The following is an 18051-nucleotide window of genomic DNA, read 5'->3' on the forward strand; positions in this document are numbered from 1 at the left end:
CTTCCTGGATCTCACCTCCCTCCTCTACTCCCCTTTTGCCCCCCCCCCCCTCCCATCCACCCTGTCTTTAAAAAAGCAGCATGTGTTTGTCCCTCAGTTATACAAAGTCAGGCCTGACTGCAAGCATGTACTCTGGGCTGCTCCTGCTGTCCATGTGGGCCCTTGCTGGAACTGCGTCCCTGTGGGATTCAGGTAAGTCCTCCATCACTTCCACCTGGGGGAGCGCCGATTCCTGCATGCACAAAAACACAGCTGGGCTGCCACTATTAATAGTAGGGGACAAACGGAGAATAAATAATTGTATTTCTAGCAGGACTGGGAAACATGTGCTGGACTTTCATGACATGCTTTGTTGTTTTTAGAGACGTTTGGAAAAGGTGCAGCTTCAGTTAGTCATGTTTGGAGTGTCTGAGGTCACAAAAAACCTGCAGATATGACCTCATCTGAGTAAATAAAATAAAAAAGCGTTTTTCAAATTCATGCATTCAAGCCAAACTAATAACTTCCTGGTATGATTACGTTTTTGGTGGCATAATTACAAAATAATACATATTCAAGATACTTGCATTATTGAATGTAGAATCCCTTTACATCTTTTTGCAAATAAGAGATTTGGTTTGTGATGGAGCTTGTATGAGGAAAAGAGGGTTAAGAGGGAGCGGTGTCTGTTCTGAAAGTGATGTTGCATGCTGATTTTTTTCTTTTTTATACAGCTGTGATTATAGTGAACAAATAGGTACTTTTTAATAAAAAAAAAACAAGATTGATAGTTGAATAGCAAAGAGTAACAAAGCCTGCCATCCAAATAACGTACTCATCAGGAGAACCGGCTGGGAAACGTTTGCCCAGCCACCCACACTGAATATGCTTTCCTTCAAACAGAAAACAAAGACGAACTTGGAAAGAAAATCTCTTGATGGGTCTCAGAGTTTGTGGTTTGGCCCCACAAAGGCCCATGAGTGGGGTGCGAATAATCTGAAGGGACAGGTATGCATGTGGGTGTCTCTGCAGAGTCATGTCCAGAAAGACTTGTGGGAGCGGAGGGGAGGAGGACGTGTCCTCGGTCCTGCAAATCTGACAGGGACTGCGGCGGCAAACGCCAGTGTCTGTGTGACAGTGAGTGCGGCCTCAGCTGTGTGGTTCCAGGTAACTCACTCATGCAAGTCATTTTGTAGTCAGCAGTTGTGTGTGCTTTTCTGCCAATGTACCAAAACTTTTTTGAGTGTTTTTCTTCTTTCTTGGAAAATGAATTTCAAAAGAAAACACATAATTGAAAATAAACTTTTTTTTTCCCATTCCCTTATAAATGTTTTTCTATTTTCCAATCTCAGCCAAGCCCATTGTCTCGTACTGAGACCAGTATAGCAGCTTCTGAGAACTGTTTTGTTCTGTGGATCATTCCTTTTCTCTGCAGGTCGTACTTGTCCCTGGCCTCTGCCCCTCAATGAAAACTCAAGGGCGAGCCTCCTCTCTCCCACTCCCTCCTTCTCTTCACTGCTAGAAGTGCTGTGCAAGCCAGGCTTCACGTTGGCCGACGGCTCGGATGCCACTGTTCGCCGTTGTCAGGGAGACCGACAGTGGAGTGGGGACAAGCCCATCTGCACAGGTGGGTCTGAGTGTTTTGTCAATGGAGCTTTTCATGTCAGGTATTTATTATAAGGACTTCATACTGGAGATAGAGGGAAATCCAAATGAGTTTTGTAATTCAAAGCAAATGTATTATTTTTCTTTGTTTCAATCAAAAGGCACTCATGACTAAGTAATAAAAATAACACTTTGTGCTCTTTGCACAAAACAGAGAGGGATGGACACTAATAAGAATCCTATGCGTGTTGGACGTTGTGCAACTTTGACCTGCTCTCCCCATCTCCATGGCAACCAGAGTGGCTGTCTGAAGATTTTGCCGATGAAGCTTTCATAAGTTTAAAGAGGCGATAAAAGCTGTTTGTGGTTTTCATTGTTGTTCTGTTCTTTCCTCGTTAATGTAGAAAGCATAACATGTGGGAAACATCTGCTGCAGAGAATTATAACAGAGTACGTTTTGCCTCATTTTGAGGTGGCCAAAAAAAAGAAAAAGCCGACCTCATTGTTAAGGTGCGTGTCCTAACTTCAGGGTTATAACACTTTGCAAACACGGAACAGAACATGTATGTTCATATTTGTCAGGGGTTTGTGAATAAATTGATCTACAGTTTGAGACACGTGATATAACAGGCCCATTCAAAAAAGTGAACTCTCAGGCCTTTAAAAGAGCAAAGAAATATGAATAGAGTCTGAGTGGAAGACTACTTTGTCTCCACTGCTACTACTTCTACTACTTTGCTTTCCACACTTCCTGGTATCATGACTCATCTCAACCCAGCTGGTCTCACCCTCAGGATTTATTCAAAGATGCAAAATGAGGGTTAAATTTGCAGCTCTATCGTAGAGTATTTTCCGTCTGGGAGACAGGCAGAAGGTAGGTGGGATCTGAACGTGTGAGAATGATCCATTGTGTGTCCCTTGCATGTGTGTATAGTGCGACTTGAGCTTGTTTCAGCCTGTTGAGAGGCAGTGGGCTGTGGATCCCTGTCAAAGTGGCACTGAGCGGCTTGTTTACTGTATGTGTGTGCTGTTTTTTGGATAGGCTGGATGTGTATGTGCTATGTGGGGGTGTATTGCACATGTGACACACTGTGTGTTTGTGCGTGTGTGTATGTATGTGTGTGTATGTGTGGGCGACAGATCACAGTCAGGAGAGTCAGAGAGCTCTCTTGCTCATGCTGCTCCAGGCCTTTCTGTTCCCTGTTCTCTCCTCTGCACTCTTTCTCATCCTCTTTTCCTCTCATCTTCTTCTCTTCTCATCCTTCTCCATCTGAGGCCTCTGATAAAGCCTCACTCTGCAACAGGAGCAAGAGATGCGTCTTTAGACGGTTGTGCGGAAATGTCTCTGCGGATGCTTTGAAAGCAAACGGTGAAATCCTGGAAAGGGTCTTCTGTGGAGCCAGGGAGAGCCTCCTGTCAGATTCCTGTGTTTTCAAAGCTCATTCAAGACCACAATTTTATACTTTAAAGCATGGTTTTGACTATACCTGTTTCGTTTCTGTTTGTATGCAAGAGACTGCGTGGGTGGCAGCAGTACGAGGCAGAAGAGGGGCGGTATGTGAAAACAGAGCTCAGCATCAGGCTCTCATCTGTGGCCAGATTCAGAACTCTCCCTCTCCCATAGGTGCCTTTACATTCTCATGCGGGCACCTCTCTCTTTCACATACCTAAGAAAGTCCTCGGGCAAGAGCTGCGTGTGCTTTTCAAAGTCGTGTTTGGCTTCAAAATGCATGCAGCTCGGGTCACTCCAGCACCACTCGGGATATTTATATTTCCACAATTGTGAGGCACTCAAATGTCCAGAAGCGAACAGCGCCAGTTATTATACAACTGCTGTTATAGCTGTGAGCTCAGAGAGTTGTTAGGCAGTCTTTTACCTGCCTGTTGAACTCTGACTTATTACCCAAGAAGGGTTGTTTCTACTGGAATAGAAAAAAACAAAAGGAGAAACGCCTCTGTGGGTCACACAAACACCAATTTGAAAAAGTCAAACGAGGTGAAATGACAGATTTCTTTTCTACTTTGTTCCATGTCCTCATAGCTCTTTCCTCATTCTTCCCTCCCTGTTTGAGTGGTCTAGAGTTATTGATGTCTTTTTTATCATTATAAGTCATTTTACTCTGATTACTTTTCAGATTGCTCACAAACTGACTGTACTTTTTGCTTTTCTGGTCTTCTCACAGCAGCAGGCCTTTTGGGCTTGGTGCATTCATAATTCCAACACAATACAACAAAGTTCCTCAAGACCTAAAACTCACAACAGGAAGCACTGAAAGTATTAACAAGATAGTCCACTACTGTTAGGAATTTGTGGCATTTTATTCTATTTGTTTATCTTTTTATTTCTTTTCTATTTTGTGCCCTTCATTTAGAATTTGTGCTTTTACCTGAGACATCCCGTGGCTCAGCTCTTAGCACACACTATATGCAGACAAATCATTATTTTCAAGCTGAAACCATTTAGTATTTAGATGCTGATTTCCTATTTAAGTTGAATTAATCAGGGAAAACCCTGTTCTCACAAGATACAATAGGCCAAACGTCAAAATATTGACTTAAAGTGGTATTTTCCTCACAGGTTGAAATCATCGTGAGCCGTCATAGTTATGCTCAGGAGGTTACCAGGATGTTTGCTGCTCAAAAGCAACAAAAACCTTCGATTTAGGGCTTTCTTGATAATACTGTATTTCAGACTGTTCTGTTTTTGAAGATGTAATATTATTTATTTGCCACTAACAGTTGAGTCTATGCAGTTCCTACAACAACAATACAAAGTTTCACACAGTGCATATCTTACATTCTGTCCATAGGATTTTTCCGTAGGATGATGTAACGCTGCAGGTATTTCTGCATTTGAAGTATAAAGGTTCATTTTTGCACACTTTTCTTTTGTTCTTTTTGCCCCCCAGAGGCAAAATCACCTGAGCTTCCTGGTGTGCGGACTTGCCCTCTGCCTCAGCAGGTGATCAACACCTTCAGCATCCATGGAGATGCCTCAGTGGGGACTTCAATCCGCTACAGCTGCCTGTCGGGGTGAGCCAAGCTCTGAGGAGCTGCGGAGAAAAAGATGGAGGAAGTGAGAGATGGAGTGTGAAAAAAGGAGGGATTGAAGGGAGGGCTTGAGTGGTGAGCAATGAATGACAGGGAATTCATTTTGATCTCTCAGCTGACAATCTCTCCATTGAGCTAACTAGGTCATTGCAGTCTAATCTTGCATTGACTAGCCTTTGCACACTGACTCATCGCATAGGAAAAGATGAGGCTGAGTGGATGTGTCAGCCAGGCACACAAACAATGAACAAGATGGATAGAGGAGGAATCACTTACACCTTCTTATTCTTTGCTTTTGTGGGCCCCTTAGGTGCAAAAATGGCACATGCCAGGCAGTTTTCAGTCTGTGTCATGTTTTCCTTTTGTTCTCCTGCAGGGCAGACATAGTTGGGAGACAGGAAAACTATTGCCAGTTTAATCAGACCTGGCTGTATCCGCACCCCAACTGTAAAGGTAAGCAGGCCTTGGGAACAGGTGATGACCAGGAAGTGAATGAACAAGCACAAGACCCTTTTTTTTATTAAGAAATCAGCACAAAAACTCCTGATCATGGGCGAGTGGCTGAGATGAGAGATGTCTGATAAGTTATGTTTATTTTCCTGTTTGAATGCATTCCTGTGGGTGCACAGATGAGACAGACAGACAGACACACACACACATCCCCTTTTGGAGAACTTTGAAGAGCTGCTGATGCTTTTCATGGAGCTTCTCTGCTCTCTCGTGGCCAAAGCAGGGATTTCGTGGCCTGTTAAACACACAATCAGGCACTTCTTCAAGGATGCCTCTTGACTCTTTCTCAGCAGAAATAAAGTGAATGAACTGGATTACGTTAAAAATATAGAATAAATAAATGATTGTTGCAGCAAGTTTGAAGGACCCACTGGAAAAAAAATTGTTTGATGCAGCAAGTTTTAAAGACCCACTGCAAAAACAAATGTTTTTTCATACAATGGAGGAGATTTATAAAGAAAATTAAGCTCAAGATTGCATTTCTAAGTGTTGCATTTCTAAGTAATTCTTTATGTAAAGCATTGTGGAACAGGAGCAGACAAAAACGCCTTTTCAAAAGGCTTGTAGTTGCTACATACAAACTATAATAAACAGGACACAAGCTCTCTGCTCCGCATCATTCCGATTCATTAATCAAATAGACCCATATACATCTTTATTTTTCTTGTCTGAGCTGGCATGTGTTCAAAGCTGTAGGGCTTGATAGTTCCAATATTGCTCGCCATTTTTGTTGCACTGGTCATGTTAGTCTGGGCTTTAAGCTAATGGGAGAGAGTGTAAACAAAAGGATGATGGGAAATGAGCACGCGCCTACCCCCCACCGACGGTCCCGCCCACAACTCAGAGGTGAATTTCTGATTAACTACTGTCGCTCTGCAGAAACTATTTTCAAGAAAATGACACATGTTTTTTATTTTGCCTTAAAATGGCATAATCATAAATAAAAGGACACTGGGAACACATTTAAAAGTGATCAAAAGATGATCAAAGTGGGACTTTAAAACCACAGTCTGGACTGGACCAAGTCTCCTCCAAGCAGTTTTAACAATAGTTAATAACTAATAATCAACATCCCCTTTTTCCTCTTCTGCAGCCCCACATGTTTTTGTTTTACCTACAATTAATTAATATAGGTCAATTAAAGCTAAATGAATGATAATCTGCTTCACTCTCACTTTTTAGAAATGTTATGTCAGCCTCCTGAGGAGGTGGAGCAGGGTTACGTGGTGGCTGTTCAGAAGACAGAATATGAGGTTGGTTTCGACATCCATTACCTATGCAAGAAGAACTTCCTTCTGGATGGACCCCAGAAGATCACCTGTCTGTCAAATGGCAGCTGGAGTGCAGCCCCGCCTCATTGTAGAGGTGAGGAACCTTTTGTTTTTCAGTTATTAACATTTGTGCGTCTGGGCATACGAGCTGAGGATTTATCCATTTCTGCAGCTCGCTGCATCATCCCTGCCGAGCGAAGCCGTGTGGTGATCGGAGGAGTAAAGCGCTGGCCATTTGATGTTACAGACGGCTTGGTCCCCCATGGGGAAAATGTGACATTCTTCTGCAAACATCCGCAGAAGCAGTGCAGCTTCACCGCAGCCCAGACGTGCTTTGATGGAAAGCTGGAAACGCCACTCTGCTACCTTGGTAAGACCAGGACTCCCATTTAAACTTTTCAATCCTCATGTTTATCTATCTAACATCCCTGCTATGTGTCTGTTCCAGAGCCCACATGGTTACAATATAAACTCTTCCCTCATCGCCTGGTCTCAGAAATTGAAGTGTGTGAACCAGGCGATGTGGAGTGAAGTTCGCTCCACTTTTTCTTTCGTTTTTATTTTTTTTGGAACACATAAACTTTCCATCACACCACAGGACCTTTCTGCAGCTTCACCATGACGATGGAGACCTTGTGGTGATCACTGTTGTACTTTGGACTTTTTTTTAAAGCCCTTTAAAAGCATCACTTTAACCCTCCTCCAGCTTCGGTACATGCAGAACCTTTTCTCTTGTTCCTAATAACTCTGATCCTTTGACTTTGTGATATTTCACTGTTATCGTTTAAAGAGCAAATCTCCAGGCGTGTAAATTTAATATCTCCAATAATAAAAAAATGATGTGGAAAAGAAAAAACAGGCTCCTTTCTGGTTCTTTAACTGCAAACCAAAGGCTCCTGTGTGGCTCCACAGCCTTTCCTTTTGCAGGCTGCAGGTTCAACAGTACTCATAGGCTGAACATGGCTACTGGTCGGACCCGGTAGGCTGCGACACCATAGCAACTCCCTTTGACCCCTCCCTCCCTCAGCATTCGCAGCATCACCCCTCGCACTGCACAGTCATATTTGGTCCTCCGGAAATATCCACAGCTCGGGTAAGCCAGTCCCAATGCAGTGAGGGTATGGGTGGAGTATGGCTTAAAATACAGATTAAATGTATAGGGAGCGTGTTCGGTGCTTCCTGCGCCGGCTTTGGCTGAAGGAGCTGGAATAAAAGGCTGCGCGCCGGGAAAGTTTGTCCTGAAGCTGCGCTCTCGGCGTCTCGGACCTTCAGCTCTAAAATGGCTGGCTGGAGGTCCGAGGAAAGTCCGGCGCGAAGGGAAGGACACGCTCGCCGCCGAGGCTGCGTGTAATAGACGCAATTCTCTGCACCGCGTGACGCGTCGTCCCAGGTCCGAGCGCTGTCAAAGCGCACACGCAGCTGCAGCATACATCCGCGCTTCGGACCTAGGACTGTGCGTAATGGCGTCTTCCACGGACAGTTTTTTTTTTCTCTTAGATTATCTCCACACACATTTTCTAATGCATCATGCAAAATAGACGGTGGGCGAAGAGCACGCGGATGCGTTTGGGAAATGACAGCTTTCAGGGTACGTGCGACGTGATGCGGATGCTAGGAGACGGAGGTAGAGGTTGTTATTTGCATAAATCGGACCCCTCTGTGATCTTTCTGAGGACGATCACAGATCCCAACGATACAAATTCACTGATATTTCTTTAACTCTAATTTAAGAGAAGCTGCAGGGGGATCTGACGGGTTCAAGCATCCCATACCGGTTTAAATAGGTTACATATTCTGCCTAAAGACTATTATATGTCATTTGATGTCAAAACTGGTGATGGATTTTTTTACCTCAATAATGATAATAATAATAATAATTGGTTAATATATCTAAACAATTTTTTAAAATTTAATCCAATTTTAACATTTTAACATGTAATTTATTTCCCCCACTCACATTTGTTATCTTTATTTAACAGAAATATAAATAGGTATGCCCCAAAATGGACTCTCAGTTGGCCTCAGTCCTGACCAGTGGCAGCCTGGGAGTCCAAAATGGCAGCCAGTGTGGAAAGGATGCAGAGGATGGGACTGATGTCTTTTTGGACCCAAAGGATATAATCCTGCCCAGCACCAAACCAGGTAACCTCAAGTCCTGCTCTGTCAAGGCAGCTCTGACCATCAGGCAAGATGCTCAATCAATCAATGGGAAAAAGCCAGAAGTGGGCGGGACTACTGAGCCAGCTACTCAAGAAGATGGTAAGATTGGTGGGTTCAGGCAGCCAATTACAGTAAAGACAAGAGTGCCGGCTCTGCAAAAGCAGCCAATAAGAATCAAAATTGTTGTTCCTCAACATTGCAAGAAGCAAATCACAAACTCTACCATCAGCCTGACCAAAGACTTTGCTGGCTCACAGTTTAAACGACCCGTCTTGGTCTCTGCTGCAGCAGAAAAAAGCAGAAATCAAATTCACATTTCTGCTGATGAAGATGGAGACACGCATCAAAAAAACAAGGAAAAAACTGAAGTGGGATCTTCGGGAGAGAGGGGGGCTATTGTGAGTAAAGAGGGAGATGTTTTGGATGTGAAGATTGTTCACATGGACAGACCAGAGGGCAGTTTTATCTCCAGCATTAATGCCGTAGAGATCCTGAGCCACCAGATGATTAAAGAGGACACAACAGAGGGCGAAACTGAGCAAAATATTCCTTTAATTCTGCACGAAATAGACTTGAAGTCTTGCACAGCATTTAATGAGGTGGAGGAACAGACAGAGCCGCTGGACCTGAGTTTGCCTAAGAAAAGAGAAAGCCGTGAGAGGAGGGGGGGAGGTTTCCTGGATGAGCAATACTGTGAGAGCTCACTAATCATGGAGGTGGATGAATATGAGGGAGACGGAGACAGAGACATGGTGGAGGAGGACGAGGATGAAGACTCTGAGCTGCGTCTGAGTGGGAAAGACACACCTGGAGAACCCCTGCAGTCTCTCTCTGTCCTTTCAGCTGATGTCCTTTCACCTCTCCCTTCAGAGGACTGTGACACGAAAAACATCCTTCTCATCGATGACCAGGGAATTCCATACACTCTTAGTCAAGATGGAATCAAAGTGCCGCAAGTGGATGCTTCCATGCCGGAAGTTGTTCAGACTGACTTACCAGAGACAGAAGATAAGAGGACATCCCTCTCACCCACATTGGCAAGTCCAAGTCTCAGTCAACATTTAGATACAGCACTAAATGCACCCTTGAGTGACTTCTACGCCCCAACTTCCCCTGTCTGTGATCTGTCCTCCCAAACGAGCGATCAGTTCAAAGCCTCCGAAGTCCTCACAGGTTTGATGGCAAACTCTGATCTATCAGATGCTGCAGAGTTGAAGGTTAAAGCTGCTCAGGACGATAGTGCAGTTTTGTCCACTTCTTCTGGGATGTCATTCCCCACCCCACCCATTCAGATCCTTGCAAATCCATCTGCTAATGCTCCACTTCTCTTCCTGTCATCCTCTTCGTCCCCCTCCTCCCAGCTCTCCACAGCTCCAGCTGGCCTCCCGCTACCCATTCCTGTTCCTTCAGGTGGTGCATCCACCCCTGTGTTCCTGCTTCTCTCCTCTGTACCATCCTCAACTGGAGACGCCACCTCCACCCCTGTCGCAGTTCTGGACCCTTCAACCGGTCAGTTCTCCCAGATTACAGCTGCTGCAGCTCCAATCTCCCTTCCTTTGTCCTCAGGACAGGTCAATGCTCTGGGATCCCCCCTACCCATGCTGTCTCACCCTCTCATCCTGTCAAACATGAACAACGTGACCTCCGGTCCTGTTCTCACCTCACTCGCTGTCCCTTCAACCGCTCTTGCACTGCAGGATGAACACCAGAAGGCAGCTCCTCTAATTCAGGCTCAGATGAGCTCCTCTGAATCAAACCCTGGAAGTGAAGCCATATCTGCCGAGGATGTTTCAAGTGAAACCGATAAGCCATTGACTTTTGCAGCATCTCCTCTTCAGTCTCAGTTAGCAACATTTGACTCCCTGTCTCAACCCACTTTGGAGGCCCAATCGCCACCCTCCGACTCCAAATTTGACTCATCAGACCTTCCCTCTGAACACTTGCCTCTGGATGACCATCTCTACTTCTCCAATATGGCTCCCCCTTCCCCGCCCATTGGACCAATCCTGTCTTCAGGCAAACTTGATTCCCTCGATCCCCTGGACCCTCTCTCGCCTGGTGAGGCTTCCAACAGCCTGGGCTCCCGCAGGGTGCTGTGCTGCCAGTTGTGCCCTCGGATCTTCTTTTACCTCTCTGATCTTGAGCGCCACGCCATAACTCATTCACAGAAGAAGCCTCATGTTTGCCAGCAGTGCGGCAAAGCCTTTAAACGTTCCAGCCATCTGCAGGTGAGTGCGCATCAGAGCTCAGCAAATCAAACTTAGAGACATCATTGCAGTGACAAAAAATGTTTCTTTTTATACTTTTTAGCCACTATAATTTAAGTTTTGAAGTCAACTTGGACTGCAGGGTATGGAGTTTGCATGGTCTCTAAAAATATGTATTTAATATATTTAATTTTTGAATTTGTTAATTATGCAAACAAAGAAAAGCAAGGATTTACTCAGCCGGAACACAGGCAGCAGATTGAGTGGGTCCAGCAGGGGCTCCATTTTAATCCTCAGTGGAGGCATTTAACCTTTTTCTGCTGTCAGACTCTGTTGCTTTTAAGTTTTCTGATCATTTTATTGTGTTTTTTTGTGTTTCTTTAAATAGAAGGGTTTTTATATTATCGTGAATCTGGGTTAAACTTAAATTAGTTCTAAATGCTTAAGTGTGCTGAGCTTGATTCAACTTTGTTGAAAAAAAGTCATACTTTCTTAAAAACAAAAAGTTTCCTCTTATTGGTCGAAGAACATTGTGAAGAAAATTGTGCTCTTATCTCTGACAGTTTTAACACGCCAACACGGTCAATCAACCATTAGCTTATAGTCATATTTATACAGCATCTGTTAGATAGAATCACTAACAGGTTCGCTTATATTTCAAAAAATATCGACAACTTTTCAGAGCTGCTATGCAAAAAGGTAAAATCTTGAGCAGGCGTAAAAAAAAAAAGGTTAAACCTATTAGTGACAAATTTTTGTCAAATCCCTAATGCCTTGTTTTAGAGGCAGACAAAAAACATTTTTAAAATTTTTATTTTTTTAATTTTATTTTTGACGATGTTAAAGAACCCAAATTTATGTTCATATTGTCATAAGTTTAAATCCAAAGTTCACTTTAAATAACAAGAAATTTGTTATGATTTTGGGTGTAGTGGCTGTTTGTTTTTTTAAAAGAAGTCAACTCTGGTTCAATAATGAACTAAAGCAAATAGTTTCATGGTCTTTCTTGATCGTCAGGAGAAACATTTTGAACATAAAATAATAACAATGCTTTTGGATTTTAGATTCACTTTTAGCCGTAATAACTTCATAACTTTTTGCGGTCATCAAACTCTTGTATGATCAAGTTTATATCAAGCTTGCTGGCTACACACTTCCTAATTGGTAGACTGCAAGTTATAGAAAAGTTATGGTAAATTTAATAGAGACTGTAAGGAAGACAGGTTCTACGCCTGCAACAGGTCAAAATCATTACACTTCCACTTCTGTGCCTGACAGTAGGAATATTATATGGACATTAAGGTTCGACCACTCACAGTGTTCCATTTTTGTCTGAGGGTTGTGGTCTTCAAGCTTAGTGTAATTCCCATGTTTTATTAAGACAGACATATACTTCTAGAAACATAAACAGACTTAAATGGTTACCATGTCTGTGTCATTTTTCCTTTAAGTGGAATTCGAACCTCTGGGTAGATTATAAATAGTTTTTAATCATTTTTAGATTAATACAGGGTATCAATCATTCTCGTAAAGACAAACTTCAATGAACATTGTGTTTTGACATGTTAATGTGGGATATTCTTTTTACGATGGAGATCAGGAGCAGACGAAAAAAAATGTTGGAAAAAACTAGATGTGATGTAGAAGTTGTAGTCAGTGGGCCACAAGCTTACTGCTTCGCTCCAATCTTATTCATCCACTTGCAAAGATCCATGTACATCTTCGTTTTTCACGTCAGAGCTGGTATCTGGCTCTAAACTGTATTGATGGATAGCTCCAATGTTTCTCCCCATTTTTGTTCCAGAGATAACGTTAGGTTGGGCTTGTGAGGGGCTATAACCCTTGTGCTATCCTAGGCACTTTGACGTTGGGAGTTGGGTCATCTAGACCCACTAGACAGTGCGCTGAACCTTTTTTCTTCAATGATTTGTGATCTTCACTGGTGTCCATGGGTTACATGAAATCTTTCCACCTTTATCCACCTTTGTCATGGTAGGGAGAACACGTCAATGTAAGGGTGGGGTCATCTAAGATAGCACAAGGGTTAAGCTACATGAAAACACATGATGGGGATATCACCAACAGTCCCACAATTTAGAGGCAAATTTCTAGTGAACTACTGCCGCTCTACAGAAACTATGTCCTAGAAAACAACACAGGGTTTTTAATCTAGGCTAAAAACAGCATAGTCATAGTTAAAAGACCACTGAAAAAGCTTTTACAATAGATCAAAAATGAGCAGAATTGGACTTTAAGGCCACTGCTAACTTTTACTTTTTTTCCTGTTCTATCAAAATACACCTGGACACTCCAGAACAGAAGGTTGTGTACACTTGGTGACCATTTCATCAGCTACACCTGATGTGTATATATATATATATATATATATATATATATATATATATATATATATATATATATATATATATATATATATATATATATATATATATATATATATATTAAATATAATGGAAGTAATTAACATGTATTTATAACAAACCTGCTTTAATCATGTCCTTTTTTTTTACACAAATTACCACATATATCATTACAAACCTTAAAATAAAAGCTATTAAAATTATTGTGTTAAAGTAAGACAGAATATTGTTTGTGCTTCATGTCAACACAGAGACACAAGCACATCCACACGGGCCAGAGGAACTTTGTTTGCTCCATCTGCACTAAGCGCTTCAGGGAAGCAGGTGAGCTCCAGCGCCACCAAAGGGTGCACACCGGGGAGAAGCCCTACCAATGCCAGCTTTGCCACACGCGCTTTGCGGAGCGCAACACCCTGCGTCGACACACCAAACGCAAGCACCCTTACCATCAGGTGGCTCTGGAAATGCTAAACAAGAGAAAGGACAAAGGAAGCAACGCAGGAGAAGCAGGAGGCAAAGCGGGAGTGCAGGAGGAAGAAGACAGCGCCGAATGGTACAGCTCAACCGTGTCCACTCTGGAGAAGTCTGAGTCGGAGACAGAAAGTTAACTCTCTCGAAGAACGGAGTTGTTCTCAGAACTACCCGTTCAACTGTAGTTATGCTCTGAACAATAACACTTAAGGGAGTGCTTGCAATATTTATTTCAGTTTTTAAAGGCTGTGTGTTTGTGTGAATGTACACGATCTCACGCCTTTTAAAGGGCCACAAGAAAACCTTTCCTAGACTGAAGAGATTCTGATTTAAATTTTCTGCAAAAGCAAAAGAAACTGCATTTAGAAACGGGACGTTCATATTAGCCCCAAAAGATTTTTAAACAACCCCACGATGAGACTGCATTTCCATGCAATCTGTTTTAAACCAAGTGCTCAAAAAGAAAGAAAAAATGAAAAAGTCATGTTTAGTCTAAAATCTTTGCTTGTAAATTTAAAGAGAACTAGTTTTAAGAGTTATACTAATGCACTATCTCATAAGAAAGATGAAATCTTTCCTGCCGTCGAAGACACTGTGAGTCATTTGCACTTGTATTTGATTTAAGCTCAAAGTTTAGTTTTTTACGTTGTGAACGAAGATGCTTTCCTAAACTTTTTTTGTTGCACGTTAATTTGATGTATTTATTCTATTTCATGTAAGATTTTGACCATTTGTTTTTGAGTTATTTTAACATAAACTATAAATATACACATTTAAAAGAAAAGTATAAATTAACTTGTTGGAATAAATTTTTTTGACATCTATAAATTGTTGCATTCATTTAAGTTTTTTGTTTAATCTCCTAAACTTGAATAAGGATATAATCTCTCTTTGCACTGTCTCAGTGATTTTGCTTCATGAAGGCTACAAGAAAAGCTTGAAGTACTACATTTTTTAAATTAACAAACATCATTCCAGCCCTTTTTTTTCTTGTGTTTCTGCTGCTTATTGTTCAGAGGGCAACACTGGTCTGTTGTGTATAAAGTTTGTCCAGCTCGGATGACAGAGTTACTGGAGAGAGACGTGAACAAAAAGGGATGCTTTTTTTCTTAAATTAAAGTATTTTTTGCAGTAAACCTACAGACATGCTTAACACTGTTGCACCCTTTGACAGGGATTTTAAGGGTCTGATGATTCTAAAAAATGGACTGAAATGATACGTTTACTTTCTCAAACCAATCAATGCGTTAACATATGTACCAGCACTTTGTGTTTTGATAAAATATGGTTTGGCTAAAACAAATTGGAAATAACCATCCAATGATGTAAAGAACTAATCTGTGTGGAAAAACTAGGAAGATTCATCAGAAGCTTTAATTATTTCTTGATGTAACTAAACCACACATCCTAAATACAAGAAATTGATAGATAGAAAGCAACAATTAGTAAAAAACAATGAAACAGACAACCCCCCCAAACAAACAAACAACTGAATAACAACAAAACCACAGACTCATACTGGGAAGTATGTAACAGTAATAAAACAGTGATAAAATCAAGAAAAAAACGTCCAATAGATTTGAAGCTTTGATGGTACATGTTTAAATATACCTAATGCATGCAATGAATGTGCTGCATTACCGTCATAGATGCTGGGGTTTCACTGCAGATAATAGCCTGAAATGTGTCTGTTGTCTTTATCGTTGGGGACAGTCTTCCACTCCAGCTCAGTCTGTCCTCAATGATCATCCATTAGAATTTCTGGGTCATTTTGATGCATGTTTATTCTTTGCATACTATCTTTCAACGTCAGGGAGTGAACTCAAGGTTGAGCTGTGTTGGCAGACAGTTTTTTTTTAAAGGGACTTCAGGTTTTCTGCAACAATTTTCACTGCAGATCTGTTTCTGTTTACAAGAAGCAGCCTGGGAGCCAAAAGATCCCAGCCATTCAATCTTTTTGACAGCTTTGCACCTTGAGAATACAAACTTCTCCAGAAGGCATTAGACTTTTAAAGATATCATGTATCACTGGAAAAAAAGCTGATTTATTGGAGATCTGTTTAGACATATGATTTCATTGAATTGTTTGCCATGTTGCACATTTAAGTCATACTTTATTATTTTATTTCTCATTATTTTTGCTAAAATCCTCAATGTAAGTAAAAAAAGGGATTTTTTCTTTTTATGTCAAGATGCTGCAGTGCCAGACAGAATAAACAGAATTTATAGGAGGACAAGCATTCCAACATTTATTTGCATGCCTTAGTTTATCACTTTTATGGGCATATCAGCATACCTTCATTAGTAAAAGAGATGCACTCTGCTGTCTTTGCCTAATGGAAATTGGCCCACGACAACAGCTTGTAACTTTCTTGCTGCATGTGCTCGTCAAAGCCTTGTCTATACTCTAAAGATCACTCTCGCGCTTAAGCCATTAAATTAGTACTGTTCTGTCTGGATGAAAGAGAAAAACAGACACAAAACAGATTCTGCCCTCTTAATTGACACCACTGGGCTGCAGCATCGCTGAGCCCACAAAGTCGTGGTGACGATGAATATTCAGAGGTGCGTGAAACCAGCGGTCCAGCTGGAGATGTGTGCGTGTGTGTGTTGTGCTTTACGTATGTCTCTGTGTGCACAGGTTGCTTTCCAGATTGTGCAGAGCTTCAAAGCTCTGTGATTGACAGACAGATGATGACAGACAGAAATCTGTGAAGTGTGTGCATAGATGTATGACAATTGCTTGTGTTTGTGATGCTGAAAGGGAAAGGGGCAATGGACCCTCTGAGTTGCCCGAGGCACATCGCCAAGTGATTGAAGTGACAAAGGTAAGGAGGAGTAAAGCCAGAATTGATGCAGTGATGAAGGGAGAAGCAGCAAATATAAAAAAAGTCTGTTACACTGTGTGCTTTAGCTTTTTGTGGTTCTTTGCCATTTAGTCATTTTAATGTATTTGTTTTATATCATCTCTGATCCACCATCAGAGTTTCCGTATTCCCAACGAGACCCTAAATGACAGAATGCTAGGTTAACAATGACCAAAACATGAGCTGTTGTTGCACATTTCGTCCATTTGAGGGCACACTTACATTTGTCTTGAGCTGTTAAGCTGGGCTCATTCTCCATGCTGTCTCAGCTGCCTCAAATGGTGGAGGGATACTTACTCCAGGGGTAAGAGGCGAGAGACAGTAAGCCTTTGAAGAACTGAGTCTACACTGAAACTCAGGCAACAAAGGAAAGAAGCACCTTTGGCATAAATATAAAATGACCTAATCGTACTCTTGTTGCACCATAAACATAAAAATCCAAACTTGATTTTTAGCAAGTTTTCTATAAAAAAAATGACTTCAATTCACAAATCGAAGATACATATCACAGTTTTGAAGAAAACAACGAGTTCTATGCCTATACAGTCCTTATTCCCCAGTGCAGAATTAGCAGTGCTGTGTGTGTGTGTGTGTGACAGCGTGAAGGACAGGAAGGTAACAGGTGTTAATCAGAAAGGGAGTCCCCTGCTGCAGAGGAGAGAGGGAGGCTGAGGTCATTGACCAGAAGGAAACACAATGACATCACCAAGACTAATTTGCTTTGCTGTCGCTGCAGCTGATGTCTGTCTGCATTAAGTGTGGGCGAGAAAGCACCAATGTGGGAAAAGTTGGAGGTTTTATATCAACTCAGAATAGGTAATAAGCACCTGAAACAACATTGTTTTTGACTCTTTGTTAAAGTCCCTCTCTGATCATCTTTTGATCTATTGTAAAAGCATTCTCCTTGGTCTTTTTCAATGTTGCCGTTTTTAGCCTATATCAAAAAACCTGTAGTTTTCTAGGATTTAGTTTCTGCAGAGTGACAGGAGTGCATCAGAAATCTGCCTCTTAGTTGCGGGCGGAACTGTCGGAGTGGTGTGAGCCTCCATTCATTTCCCAGCATCTCCTTGTTTACATGATCTCCCCCTATAGCTTACAGCCCCTACCCCAGTCTAACGTTACCATTGCAACAAAAATGGCAAGCAATATTAGGGCTATACCCAGCCGTACAGTTTTGAGACAGAAACCAGATGAGGAAAACAAAGATGTACAAAGATCTGTTTGTCTGTAGGTAGGCATCGGAATGGAGCGGTGCAGGGATCTTGTGGCCTGCTGATAGTAGTTTGTATGTAACAACTAAAAGCTTTTTAGAAAAAATCTTTTTTCGATTGGTCCTGATTCACAACAGTTTGAATAAAGAAGTACTTTGGAGCAGTTTTCATTTTCTTTTTATATGCCCTCTCTCATGAGAAAAATGCTACGAGAACATGTCGAAATATAACAAAAACAATTTTTTTGGAGTGGGTCTTTAAATTTACAGTCCAGGTTATGGCTGGGATTGCATCCTTTCATTTGATTTATTGTAACCCTAATGGATTCCTGCTATTAA

General features: G+C 41.8%; 2 protein-coding genes across 4 annotated transcripts; both read left to right on the forward strand.

Annotated features, from left to right (window-relative positions):
* The first annotated feature begins 45 nt into the window (after positions 1–45).
* ntd5 (ntl-dependent gene 5) lies at positions 46–7272 on the forward strand. Its single transcript, XM_004077938.5, has 8 exons — positions 46–192; positions 1012–1146; positions 1415–1606; positions 4494–4617; positions 5012–5088; positions 6328–6510; positions 6589–6786; positions 6865–7272. The coding sequence occupies exons 1-8, from the start codon at positions 81–83 to the stop codon at positions 6945–6947; spliced, it is 1104 nt and encodes a 367-aa protein (XP_004077986.2). The 5' UTR covers positions 46–80; the 3' UTR covers positions 6948–7272.
* A 130-nt stretch (positions 7273–7402) lies between these two features.
* On the forward strand, positions 7403–14463 carry LOC101163928 (uncharacterized). Of its 3 annotated transcripts, none has more exons than XM_004078180.5 (3): positions 7403–7509; positions 8396–10804; positions 13416–14463. In XM_004078180.5, exons 2-3 carry the CDS (start codon positions 8420–8422, stop codon positions 13770–13772), a joined length of 2742 nt encoding a protein of 913 aa, XP_004078228.1. In that variant the 5' UTR covers positions 7403–7509; positions 8396–8419; the 3' UTR covers positions 13773–14463. The 3 variants fall into 3 exon arrangements, with proteins under 3 accessions (XP_004078228.1, XP_011483676.1, XP_078788854.1); XM_011485374.4 differs by lacking the exon at positions 7403–7509 and adding an exon at positions 7562–8004; XM_078932728.1 differs by lacking the exon at positions 7403–7509 and adding an exon at positions 7743–7869.
* The last annotated feature ends 3588 nt before the right edge of the window (positions 14464–18051 follow it).

This window comes from Oryzias latipes, chromosome 16, assembly GCF_053564925.1.
Source record: "Oryzias latipes strain Hd-rR chromosome 16, Olatipes_Hd-rR_3.1".
NCBI lineage: Eukaryota > Metazoa > Chordata > Actinopteri > Beloniformes > Adrianichthyidae > Oryzias > Oryzias latipes.